Raw genomic sequence first — 13,840 nt, forward strand, 5'->3', positions numbered from 1 at the left:
AACAGTGAGGTACTTGGTCTGGAAGTTGCTGGTTTCCCCCTGAACTTGCTGCCTTCTTTCCAGACACTAGATTATTATACTAAAAACCACATTTCTGGAGGGGGGAGAGACAGAACAGGAGGTAAGGTGCTTCCCTGCATATGGCTTATCCCAATTCAAATCACAGGCAACAATATGGTCCACCAAGCACCAGAAGGGTCACTTCTGAGCAGAGACAGGAATAGCCCCTGAGCATCTCAGGGTGTGGCCCCAAAGAGACAGCTCAATGGACTGGAGCACATCTTCTACATTTGGGAGTCCCAGGTTCAATACCTGGAAACACATGCCCCCGCCAATATATCAACCAAGTCAGGGATAGTTGGGAACACTGCTGGGTGTGGCCCCAAACAAACAAAAAATAAGAAAAAATAAGATTTCCCACTTTACATAATAGCTCTGGTCGGTCATCTATTCATCAAGGAATCTTCCCAGAAGGCTCATGAGCACTTTGATACCAATTAAAGGGAAATACCTAACTTTAGCCTTCATTTGCCCTCTCCAGTTACCCTTTAGCTTCTCGGCTGATAAATGCCATGGGGGAAACAGAGCAAACCCATGGAAGGGATGAAAGGTCAAAGAATCCCCTAGACCTGAAATGCTTATGCTGGAGGGTTAATCTAAGGCTGCTGGTTGCTGCCCTGACTGTGGAGCAGCCCAGCAGTCCCCTCTTCAAACTCCTTGGACCTCAGGCTCACACACCGCCAGGCCAGGAGCTGCTATCTGGGGCGCAGCAGGCTGGGCTGTCTGCACACAGCTGCTGCTCCCCAGGACCCAGCCAGATCCCCACAGCATTACCTCCTCTGTCAGTGTGGTAGAAAAATACCAGTGCCTTTCTCCAAGGGTACTCTTGATTTCTTACCAAGCGAAGATGCTTTTTGGTCGACCCAGACCAGTCCTCTGTTTATTTTGATTCTCCAGCCAACAAACCCTATTCCTTTTTAAATAGACCGATAACAAGACATTACATAACTGCTGAGTTGCATATACCAGTTGCCGCCTTCTTTACCTGTCTGTCGAAATCCTCCTCATTCTCCATCCACATGTACTCTGCAAATGGGTTTTCCTTCTCCTCATGCCCATTTATTCCCTGGTCTTCTTTGGACTTCACACTGGGTGATGTATTCGCTACACTGGACCCATTCATTGTGACTGAACCTAAATAAAAGTAAAATAAATAAAATAAATACAAGGATCAAGAAATGAAAATCAATTAATGTTTTTTTTTTCTTTCTGGCTTATTGGGTCACACCTGGTAATGCTCAGGGGTTACTCCTGACTCTGCATTCAGAAATTACTCCTGATGGTGGTCAGGGAACTATATGGGATGCTGGGGATCGAACCAGGGTTGGCTGTTGCAAGGTAAACATCCTACCTGCTGTACTATCGTACCAGCCTGACCAATTGAAACATTCTGATTCCAAAAGTATCAAGTTCTAAATCAAAGTTATAAACTAGAGAAGAAATTGATAGTCTGTAATGCTTATAACAATATCCCGTGGTTTTTATATCGGTGTACAATTCTTTAAGAGTTAAAATAACAGGGGTCACGGAGATGGCTCAAAGGACCAGATACATGCTTTGCATGCATGTAGAAGCCCCAGGTTTGATCCCCAGCACTGCACGGGCCCCTAACACTAAGCCAGGAGTAGACTGTGAGCATTGCCAGCTGTGGCTCCTCCCTGACTGCCATACATAAAGTTAAAATAATGAGAAAGAAAGAACGAGAGAGAGGAGGGGGGAGAGAGAGAGCGAGCGAGAGAGCGAGCACCTGCCATAGAGGCAGGCTGGGGGTGAGGTGGGGGGGTGATAGGAGAGAAACCAGGAAAGAGAGACACACACACAGACAGACAGAGACAGAGAGACAGAGAGAGAACACCTGCTATAGAGGTAGGCTGGGGGTGAAGTGGGGGGTGATAGGAGAGAAACCGGGGACCCTGGTGCTGGGAAATGAGAGGATGAGAAGCTGCTCAGGCCCTGTGGTACTGAGGGGTTACCTGGGCCACCCAAGAGGTGCTGGGGGCCTCCAAGGCCACACTCAGCGGTACTCAGGGAAAGCATGTGGTGCTGGAAATCAAATTGGGTTGGGTGAACGCGAGGCACACACCCTAGCTGCCGTGCTCTCCTCAGCCCTGGATGAACTCCTATTCATCTTTTCTAATGATTTCCGAAGGGTAACCCCTAGCAGTAGAACTAGGAAGTACTGGAAACTTAGTTTTTTGGCGCTTGTTTTTAAATCGATCCCCCCCCCCCCCCGCCGTTGCTGCAATGACGGGGTGCTTGCTAGGGGTTGAACATTCGGTTGTGATGTCCACACATACGGGGCTGTGGTATGCTGATCGAACACGTGGCTGTGGTCCTGGGGATCACAAAAGACAGCACCAATGTACTAGGAATGTCTCCCTGCAGTCCTGTTCCTGCAGCGCTTGTGCTCTTCTACTAAGCCACACTCCCAAGCCCTTAGCTTTGTCTAGGCTCAGGTTATTGCCCCATGTCACAGATTTTAAATTCCCACCAGCAGTATGTAAGAACCTGCTCCTCTGTATTGTAAGTTATTTTTTTCCTCTCCTTTTTTTAGGAAATCACCTGGTCAAGGTCTCTCATTTACATCTTCCTTTTTCCCCACTCCCTGCTAGAAATAGATAGTTTCCATTGTCTATTTGACTGCATTGCCAGTAGTCAAATAGGAATCTGTAGAATAGGAAGCAAGGGAGGAGACTCAAGGAAAGAGGGCTTCTACCCCTCTGCTCACCCACCCACTTCAGCTGCCCTCACTAGAGGAAATATCTCAGACTGGTCAAGTCTGCTACAAGCACCTATGTGGCATGGACTCTCACTTCCGACCAGTCCCACAAGGCAGCCATCAAGCTCTGCCTGAAGGTCACATATTCTCCTCGACGTGGGAGATGATAACTGCCAACCAAGGGGAGCCATGAACTTAGCTGGAGTAAGAAACTATTCTTTGAAGGAAAAGAAAGTGAGCCCCAGCCTTGGTATAGTGCTCTGCGTCTCTCGCCTTCTCTTGCAGAAAGAATTTGAGGAGGTGAAATAGTGATGCAAGATAGTTTTTTTTTTAGTTCATTTATTTATTATTATTTTGTTTTTTCAATTAAACTACAGTTACAAAGGTTTTGTGATTGGGTTTCAGTCATACAACAATCCCTCCAGTGTGCATTTTTCACCACCAATATCCCCCATATCCGTCTCCTGCCACCCCCAGACTCCAGCCTGCTTCTATGGCAGGCATCTCCTCTGTCTCTCCTCTCTCACTCGCTCCCCTCCCATCCCCGCCCCCAGCAACACACACACCCTCTGCCCTTTTGGGCATTACAGTTTGCAATACATATACTGAGAGGCAAGATAGTTTATATTGAAAAAAATTTACTGAGAAGAACCTAAGGGGAGAAAGAAAGGAAGTACATGTAAAAAGAGAACAGGGGCTTCTCCAGACTGGGAAAAGCCACAGGCAAAGAGACATAGAGACGAGATAACCTCATCAACAGCCAATCCAGACTCACTGTCCTTCTCTCAGAAGACTGCATAAAATAACTCATCATAGCCATGCCACCACGCCAGGCTGTTTCATTCGGGACACCCTAGAGCGGGGGGCAGGTGAGGCCTCTCCCTGCCCCAAGGGACCCAGCCCAGGCAGCCAAAAACCTCCAGAACTCAAATGCCACCATGTTCACAGCCACTCTGCACACACTCGGGCCAAGCTTCACCCATGAGTGAATCTATTCCTGAGCATCTCACACCTCACACCACTCCCATTCCAAGAGTAGTGCACTACATTTGATGGAGTTTAAAGCAGAAGGCAACCAATCTTAGAGGGAAATATATTTTTACGTGTGTGTGTGTGTAAGCACACAAGGCTCAACTTCTAACAACATATTAGCAATCTCTTATAGAAGGGCTTAATGGCCCCTGAGTGAAATACAACGATCTTCACACACTCTCCCCTAAGTAAAGTTTTTTAGAGCATTTTCTTTGTTTATTCATAAGAAACAATACAAAATAAATTATTTCAGTTCTGCTTTGGGTCAGGGTTGGGGTTCGGGATGGAAATATCCAAAATATGTGTTGGGAAGGTGTAATGGTGTAATGGTGTTGGGATTGTTTGAATATTGAATGTAATTAAATACTTTTTTTTTTTTTTTTTTGCTTTTTGGGTCCCACCCAGCAATGCACCGGGGTTACTCCTGGATCTGCACATAGGAATTACTCCTGGCGGTGCTCGGGGGACCATATAGGATGCTGGGAATCAGATTGGCCGCATGCAAGGGTTAAAGTATTTAACCCGCTGTTAAATACTTTATAAAAATAAATTAAAAAGAGACAAAGAGACAAGCAAGAAAGATACATGTTCAAGGGAGAACATGAGGTTGAAGGAGCAAACCGTATTCATTTGTTTGGTTTTTCATTTTGTTTTGGGGCCACAGTCCAAAACTCAGAGGTTACACCTGGTGTTATGTTCAGGAATTACTCCTGTCAGGCTTGGGGGGACCATATAGGACGCCGGAGATTGAATCTGGGTTGGCTGCATACAAGGCAAATGCACTACCTGCTGCTCTATCGCTCTGGCCCCTTTACTATTTATCATTAATCCTTTGGTTTTGGAGCTACACCTGGTGCTCAGGGTTACTTCTGGTTCTGCAGCAGGAATTACTCCTGGCTGTGCTCAAGGGACCATATGGGTCAGCTGCATGCAAGGCAAGCACCCTACCCATTAAACTATCTTTTTCCCCATGTTATTTTTTAAACCACTGATCTCGAAAGAGAAAACCTGTGATTAATTGTTTACATACATGTCTCGATTTTCAACTAAGTTGAATATTTTCAGACATGCTTAACGGACATCTATATTTTGTAATTTTTCTGCTGAAGTATTTTGACTATTTTTCCTTAGTATGTATCTTCTTTTAAGATAATTATTTTATTTGTAATGGGTTGAATTTTTCATAATGTGTAAATGAAAACATCTCCTTAATATTCTGATGGCAGCTTTTATTTATTATTTATCATTATCATTATTGTTGTTGTTGTTATTATTATTATTATTATTATTTTGTAATGCAAGGGGTTTGGACCACTGCTGGTAAACTCAGGGGCCATTCAACCATACGTGGTAAGGGATATGAACCATGGTTGCATATCCACGGCTGCATTCAAGGCAAACAAACGCCTTTCGTCCTGCACATCTCTCTTGCCCACAAATTACTATTAGGGTGGGGGAGGGGGACGGTTTTGCTAAACTTAATTTTTATCTCCAGAATGTCTTTCTGGCTATTATTTTTGGGGGGTGTGGGGGGCAGTTTTGGCCATACTTGGCAGTGCTCAGGGTAGCTCCTGATGGTACTCAGGAGACCATATGTGGTGCTGGGAATCGAACTGGGGCTGGCCACATGCAAGGCAAATGCTTTACCTTCCTGTACTTCTCTCCAGTCCTGGCTAAGGCTTTTAAAAATATAGATACATTTTTTCTAATTGCCTATTTTTTTGGTCCCCAAATCTATCTTCACTCCTGTCTGGCATGTATCTTTTCCTGCTCTTCATCTCAGTGTGAGGAGGCCCTGGCTCAGATCCCAGCCACTGCACGGCTCCCTGAACACTGAGGAATGTAGCCCTGGAACTCAAGGACTCAGACATCACCATCCCCAATTATCTTACCAACTTCTGAAAGGCAAAGCTGAGGTTTATATACTTGGTGACTCACCAGAACATGAGGAATCCCACAAATACCGCTAGTCACTCTGCTCAGACAACTTTCCCTTTCCAGCCTCGCCACACTCCCAGCTTTGCCTCTTCCTTCGAGAACTTCTTGAAGTTCTCTTTAAAAATTATGTCCCAGGGGCTGGAGCTATATATAGCACAATGGGTAGGGCATTTGCCTTGCATGCAGATGACCCGGGTTTGAATCCCAGCATCCCATATGGTCCCCTGAGCACCACCAGGAGTAATTCCTGAGTGCAGAACCAGGAGTAACCCCTGTGCATCACCGGGTGTGACCCAAAAAGCAAATCAAAACAAAAGAAAACAAAATTATGTCCTAACTTATTACATTATGGCAACAGACATGTAAAACTCCTCTGCTTCTATATAGGGTAAGAATTATTGCTTAATCCCTTTTGAAGTTTAAAAAATTTTCTGGTCTGTTTAAACTTAGGAAAGCCAATCTTGAAAAATAGGGTAGAATTATAAACTGTGAAAAACAGGTGGAAAAACAATTTCTTGGTAGTTCTGTTAGAAATAAGACGACAGGTCTGAAATGGAGCCACTGTTCACCAAAACTGAGATTTAACAGCAAATTTAATTAGTTTCATCCTCTCCCAGGAATGGAATCTTAAACCAGTCTATCTGGATTTACCAGATCCAGCACTAGTGAGATAATTTGCCTGATAGACCTCAGCAATCCCCTAAAGGAAGGTGACCTTGCCATAAACAATCACTCTTCCTCAGTCTAACTTCCTTGTCCCACCCCTTTCTGCCTGTAAATCTTTCATTTGGTACAGCACTCAGAGCTCCTTTGTATTAGTCTAGATGGAAAACTGCTTGATTCATGAATCACTGAGTTAAGTCAGTAAGATCTTCACTGATCTGGATTAAGTTGTTGTCTTAACAATTCAAAGACAGAATCCATTTGGGACCAGAGAAAAATACAGGGGAAGGGTGCCAACCTCTATGCCCCACTGGGAATGAGCCCAAAGCCAGAAGTAAGCCCTAAGCACTGCTGGGTGTGGCCCCAAACAAAAAGATAGCCCATTTTAGACAAAACCACTGTTGGTTTAACTAGCCATCTAACATGAAATGTATCTTCTCAACATATTTGGAGAGACAAAAGAAAGAAGTTAATTATTCCCAAAACGGCTTCATAATATTTCCATAGGACCGTGGAGGAAACAAAACAAATTTACCAGTACGACTTCCATTTGCAGCATAACATTTGTAAGAAGCTAGCTTTAAATGCCAGAAAAACTACAAATCTGGGGTTTTCCTAAGCAGAGATTCTTTTTTCAATTGGGGTCTCAGGGTTTACTCCAGACCCTAAGGTCAGGGATTACTCCTACCATGCTTGAGGGGATCAAATTGGATGCTGGGGATCAAATCTGGGTCAGCCATGTGCAAGACCAGAGCCTTAACCACTTTATAATCCCTCCAACCCCAGTCTTGACTCTCGCTGGGTAGCAGGTTATATGGCATTACAAAAGATATGTGAGAGTCCATTTTTTTTTTAACATATAAGTACAATGAGTTCTCCCAATCAATTTGGTTCTCACCCCCAGAGTATCACAGTTCAGTTTTCTAAAACACCTGCCTTTGCCCATAAGAAATCCTGAGTGTCAGGGCTGGAGTGATAGCACAGCGGGTAGGGCGTTTGCCTTGAACGCGGCCAACCCGGGTTTGATTCTGAGCATAAAAAAAAAAAAAAAAATCCTGAGTGTCTTATGACCATATAGAAAGAAGAGAGAGCAAGAACAGAATAACTTCAAATTTAACAGCAAGAGGAAGAAAGAGAGCAAACTGCAGGATGCACTTGTTCATGAGAAAGAGAATGGAAATTTACCATAAACCCAACATGGGGGTGTTACTAAATTTAATGCAAACGTTTTAGAAGTAGAAAATACTGAGAAACGGGATTAGCTAGGACTAGGAAAGTGTCAGTTATTTAACACTGCTATTTAAATGTCAGTTATTTAACATTGATGTGAATTTTATACCATCCAACCTGTGTTTTCACATTAAAACAAAAACAAAAACGAAACAACTGTCCATACAGTGCTATGCACTCATATTCAGGGGTTAAGCAACTTTTGCCAGGCTAGTTCAAGAAACACATTAATTTATAAGTCTACTAGGTGACAATGAGCTGATGTATAACACGGCCCTTCACTTTAATAGTGAGGTAGGGAAGGGAGATTCTGCTGGAGACTTCCAACTTCTAGGCATGACATTTGGATGCTCCAATACCAAGGGAATGAGTCATTACCCATAATGTCCCTGAATTTCCTATTCCCAGAGTTTCATCGAGCATCTCTTCTAGAAGCTCCCAGTTCTTCTCCAGCATCCCATCCACCATGCTTAAGGAGCATGGAGTTTTTCTTCATTTCTGTTTGTACCTTTTTTCCTCTTTCATTAATTCACTTGATCCTTACTCACATCTAGGCGGTTGTTGTGAACTTTTGGTATAGTGGGGGACAAAAAAAATGTTCCTTAAGCTTCCGAAGATGGAAGAAGTGTTTGGTTACCTAAGTTGGACCAAGCATTCAGAATGGCTGCTGCAAAGTCAGATATACTATGAAGGTCATGTGACAAGAAATTAAATTCTGTTAGCAACCCTGTGAGTGAGAGCAGAGGTGTATCTTCTCTAGGATTGGAGAGACAGCTGAGAGGGCTGGAGTGCATGCTTTGCATTTGGGAGGCTTGAGTGCCATCCCTGGCACCACCTCTGGTCGCCCCAGTGCTGCCAGGAATGACTACCAATCACCAACTTTGGAACAGCCCTTGAGCACCGCCAGGTGTGGCCCTAAAACAAAACAAAAATGTTCACCGACTCTGGGCCAGGCCTCCTGCATGCTCAATGCATCAGGACCTATACTTTGCCTTCATGAAGCCTGGGTTTGACCCCTAGTATAACACGGTCCGCAGGGCACTGCCAGGAGTGTCCCCCAAGTGCAAGAGCCAGGAAGAGCCCCTGAGAACCACTAGATGTGGCACCCAAACCAAAGAGAACTTCACCTTCTCCTGACCAAGCCTTCATGTGAGACTGCACCCAGCCAACAAGTTTAATTTACCATTGTGAGAAGATTGTGAGGCAGAGGTACCCAACTATGCTGCTCCCAGATTCCTCACCCACGGAAACTGAGACAATAAATGCTGCTTTAGTCTGTTCAGTTTGGGTAACCGGATAGATACTACTGGCATTCTACAAACACCGATAACTAGTTCTGCTAACAACCACCAATCACCACATCTTTTCCTTCTCCATCAAGATGACAAATGTGCAATTTGAAGTAGGTGTTGGCTTATGAATCAGTTCTTCCAGAATCAGATCTCAGCAACAGGGGAGTCTGTTTGGTCTGTGTCTACATTACCTCATGAAATCTAAGAATTCTTTGAAATTCATTCCCTTCACCTTACTTTCCTTCGAAAATAGCTGGCAAACGTATTGGGAATGAAGAAATAGCAGTTGCCATTTTGGCTGAAGATGGGAAAGCACAAGGTCCTGCTCACAGTCAAAAGAGGGGAGCAAGCGGAGGCCTGCCAACCCTTTGATTTAAGCACTTCATCATAGCCAAGACTTTGTGTCTAAAATATATGGCTTCAGGCTGGGCGATGTGTGCTAAAAGTAGATAAAGGATCAAGCATGATGGTCTCTTGGTATCTGTATTGCAAACCATAATGCCCAAAAGTAAAGAGAGAGTAAGAAGGAAATAGTCTGCCATGAAGGCAGGGGGTGGGGTGGGGTGGGGTGGGGGTGGCAGGAGGGATACTGGGGACATTGGCGGTGGAAAATACACACTGGTGGAGGGATGGGTGTTCGGTCATTGTATGACTGAAACTTAATCATGAAAGCTTTGTAACTATATCTCACGGTGATTCAAGAAAAAAAAAAGTCACTTATAATAATAAAAGTGTCTCCAGCACTTAAAAGTGATAACGCCAAAACAAACAAAACTTTTGGCTTGACATCAGGGACTCAGTTCCCAGCCCTAAGGACTTTAGGACTAAAGCCTCAGAAGTTTAATATGTTTAGGTTTATTTCTAGAAAATATGGCTATCAATTCAATACTTTGAACATCCACAACTTTCAGATCTTTTGAGAATTCTCATAACCAAACACGGTATTTGTCTGGATTTAAATGAGATTTTTCAGAAGCTAAAAGCATGAATGTCCCCGTGATCACAATTTCTTTGTGAAAACTTGGAACTTTCAACTGAATTACCTGCAAAGACTTTGGGTAGCAAATATAAAATTTAGTCCTCTACAACTCTTTTCTTAGTTTTACTAGTATTATTCACTCTAGCAATATAATTTCAAAAATCAAATATTTAGGTCATCATATTTAAATTTTATTTTACTTTGAATATGTTGCCATTAGATCCAACTATTGTCTTTCCTCATTGTATCTTAGCAACTCAGGTCATGAGATGCACTAAGTCAATATGCAATTGTGTATTTGCCCAGGCACCGTGCCTGACCTGTGCTTTTGCTGGTTACAGTCATGGGACAGGTAGAATTTATATTTTCATGAGAGAGACATGAGAACTATTATAAAAATTATGATCAATACCACAAAGGGTGATGATAAAAGAATTATTAGAAAACTATATGGGGGCCAGAAATCCCTCTGAGGAACTGGAGAAATAACACAGGGGGTAAAGCATCTGCCTTACATATGATGACCGGGGTTTGATCCTTGGCACCCCATATGGTGCCCTGAGCCTGCCAGAAGTGATCCCTAAGTGCAGAAGCAGAAGAGAGTGATCCTTAAGTGTAGAACCAGAATAAGAACTGAGTACTGCCCAGTATGGTCAAAGACAAAAGTAAAAACAAGACAAAAACTAAAATTCCAGACAGGATGGTTAGGAAATATTTCCCTGAGCAAGCACACTTCTTCATCATATAAAGAATAGGTGGGGGAGCAGTAGGAAGGAAGGGAAAAGCACGTATAGCCCCCAAAGGCAGGAGGGACCTTTCAGGAACTAAATGAAGGTCAGGCATGCATACAGTTGGAGGAGCAAATCTGGACCAGTGAAGAGTGACAGGAAGAGAGATGGGGCTGGAGAGGCACACACGGCCAGGTAATACTGGACACCGGAAGGATATTGAATTTCATCCTAAAAGCATTTTAAAATGCTCTTAGCAGCATGGTGACATAATTCAACTTATACTTTGAGAACACTCAGGTTGTTATAGGGAGTATGGATGGGAGAGACTGAGATGAGTCAGCAATGAAAGATCCGGGCTAAGAACAAAAAATGGTGGCTACTTGGACCTAAGGAATGGCAGTAAGGGAGACAAGGAAGGTTTGAAACCTATTATAGGAGGATTTTGGTGATGAAGTAGATGCAAGGACAGAGTCAGGGAAATACCAAAGATGACACTGGGAGAATGGTAATGTCAGTCACCAAGAACTCTGTGGGAAGGCAAATTATTCATGGGTAGTGACAGGAAGTAGGGGTTAAAAAAGGTAGGGTTCTAATTTTGGATACATTAAATATGCAATGTTCTCTGAAACACTCAAATGGTGATTTTAAGTAGGTTGTCTATATACATCAACAATAGGTCATATCTGGCTACAGAAGTTAGAGTATATATATATATACATATATATAAATGATAACTGAAGTCATGGGATTGGAATATATTAATGAGGAAGAAAGGAGAAAGTGGGATGAAAGAAAACCCAAGATACAGTCTTAAAGCATTTAAGCATTTTTCAAATTCATGTGGAGGAAAGAAGTGTGGGAGTCAGAGAACTGAGGAAAAAAGCCAGAGAGTTTGGCAATCAAGGATGATAAAATCTCAGTGCAATGACAGGGCTGAGGGTAATAGGCCCACCAAGGGATTGCTAAATGTTCTAATCCCTAGAACCTATGTAGGCTACCTTCTTTGGAAAAAGGGTCTTTACAGATGTGATTAAGGACCATGATGCAATAGATCATTCATTAATGAGATTATCCTGGTGGGTCTTCAGTTTGGTATGTGTCCTTATGAGAGAAGCAAAGTGAGATCTGAAACAAAGCGGAGGAGGTAATGAGACGAAGGAGGAAGAGACTGGAGTGACTGGAGTGATGACAAGTCAAGTAATGAAATGCCACAGCCACCAAAAGTTAAAAAGTCAAAGGAAGACGGGGGCTGGAGAGATAGCACAGCGGGTAGGGCGTTTGCCTTGCACGCGGCCGACCCAGGTTCAAATCCCAGCATCCCATATGGTCCCCTGAGCACGGCCAGGGGTAATTCCTGACTGCAGAGCCAGGAGTAACCCCTGTGCATCGCCAGGTGTGACCCAAAAAGCAAAAAAAAAAAAAAAAAAAAGTCAAAGGAAGAGATCCTCCCCTATAACCTCCAGAAAGAGTGTGTCTGGTCTATACCTTGATTTTTTAACTTCTGGCTTTCATAAGCACAAGAGAATGCATGTTGTTTAAAGACATCAGTTTCTGGTGATCTGTTACAGTAATGACAGAAAATACTCCATAAAGAGGGCGTGCAGAAGGCTGCTGAGGAAGGCTGAGGAGTGTCCACAGAATATAGGATCATGGTCTCTGATGACCTTAATGAGAACAGTTTAGTGAAAAGAAAGAAGAAACTCCTTGAAAATTAACTTAGGGTAGAAGGAGTCTCTTTGAAGGACCAGGATTAAGTGCAGAGCTGCTCCACAGGAGAAAGGGAACCTTTTTTTTTTCCTGGCTAATTGGGGAGTGATGCTAAAGCAAAAAAAAGAAAAGGATCAAATGTGAAATGTTGCAGATAGTGAAAGGCCTCCCACTGTGTAATGGGAACTCTATCCCAATGTAAACTCCACTTTCAAAAAAAGTGCCAGTTTATATAAAGCTCAGGATACTGAAGTTTTTGGCATGGAACTGACTGAAGAGGCAGAAATTAATGTCTCTACAGTGCAAGGGTGAGACAGAAGTAGGTCGTGAAAAGAGAAAGTGTTTAAAATAAGTCTACACAGCCCTCTAAAGAAAAGACATCATCGGACTATCTAGTTACATACAGGAAACAAATAATCTACCCAAATCCAAGGGGGAAAGATAATAAAATATCAGAGATCAGAGCAATAGTACAGTGGGTAGGGTGTCTTGCATACGGCCAGCCTGAGTTTGATCCTCAACATCCCATATGGTCCCCCAAGCACTGCTAGGAGTAACTCCTGAGCACAAAGCCTGGAGTAAGCCCTGAGCATTGTTGGGCTTACTGGTCCAAAAATAAACAAGAAAAGAATACAGTATCAGGTCCCTGCAGGTGGCTCTGTGGCTTAAATGCTTGCCTGGCAAATGGAAAGTTATGGGCTTAAATCTTCAGCACTGCCACCATGAGCCAAGGTGATTCTGACAGCCCTTCAGTTTGGTCTCCCTGGCAAGGAAAATGAACAAAAAGGCAGGAGACACTGTGGAGCTGGTAAGGCACCTGCCCTGCACGTGGTCATCCCCGGTTGGATCCTTGGCATCCCACACGGTTCCTCAAGCACTGCCAGGAGTAAGACCTGAGCATAGCTAGTATTCTACTAGTCACTCTTTTAATCTTCACAATGTACCTATAAGATAGGTGCTATCTTACTAATTTTTTAATATGACTTCCTTATCACTCAGATTTGCCGATATTTATTGTATCTTGCAATATACACTACTAAGTGTCAGAATTGGGGCTTAAAAATTGAATTTTTTTTTTAAATTGAGATTTAAAAAATAATTGGGCTACTTGGATCGATACTCAGGGATCATACCTGGAGGGGCTTGAAGGATCATCTGGGGTATTGGGTATAGAACCTGGGAAGGACATATATGCAAGGCAAGTGCACTACCCATTGCACCGCCTCTTTGGCGCCCACCAAATAGAGATCCTTATGTCTCTGAAGCTTATGTTTACTCTACACGCTCACACTTCCCACCTTAGTCCCAGAATGACATAAAACTGAATTTTCTAAAGCACTGCTAATAGAAATGGGTGAACCGGGCTATAGAAAAAAAATATACAAAACATGCTATTCAATAGGAATTAAGTTTTAGGGAGAAAAAAAATAATACTATCCTTATATAACAGTATACAATTATATTCTTTACCATAAATACACAAACCCCG

At 43.2% G+C, this 13,840-nt stretch overlaps 1 protein-coding gene across 2 annotated transcripts in view; it reads right to left on the minus strand.

Moving 5' to 3' along the window:
- PAIP2B (poly(A) binding protein interacting protein 2B) overlaps window positions 1-13,840 on the minus strand; it is a 38,353-nt gene that overhangs the window by 9,099 nt on the left and 15,414 nt on the right. The window contains exon 1 of one of the 2 annotated variants that reach the window (XM_004609133.2): window positions 1,046-1,190. In XM_004609133.2, coding sequence (XP_004609190.1) covers window positions 1,046-1,183 — 138 coding nt within the window. In that variant the 5' untranslated portion in view covers window positions 1,184-1,190. Of the gene's footprint in view, window positions 1-1,045; window positions 1,195-13,840 lie in introns of those variants that run through there. The other variant, XM_055120901.1, reaches the window with a different exon arrangement.

The sequence above is a fragment of the Sorex araneus genome, chromosome X, assembly GCF_027595985.1.
Source record: "Sorex araneus isolate mSorAra2 chromosome X, mSorAra2.pri, whole genome shotgun sequence".
NCBI lineage: Eukaryota > Metazoa > Chordata > Mammalia > Eulipotyphla > Soricidae > Sorex > Sorex araneus.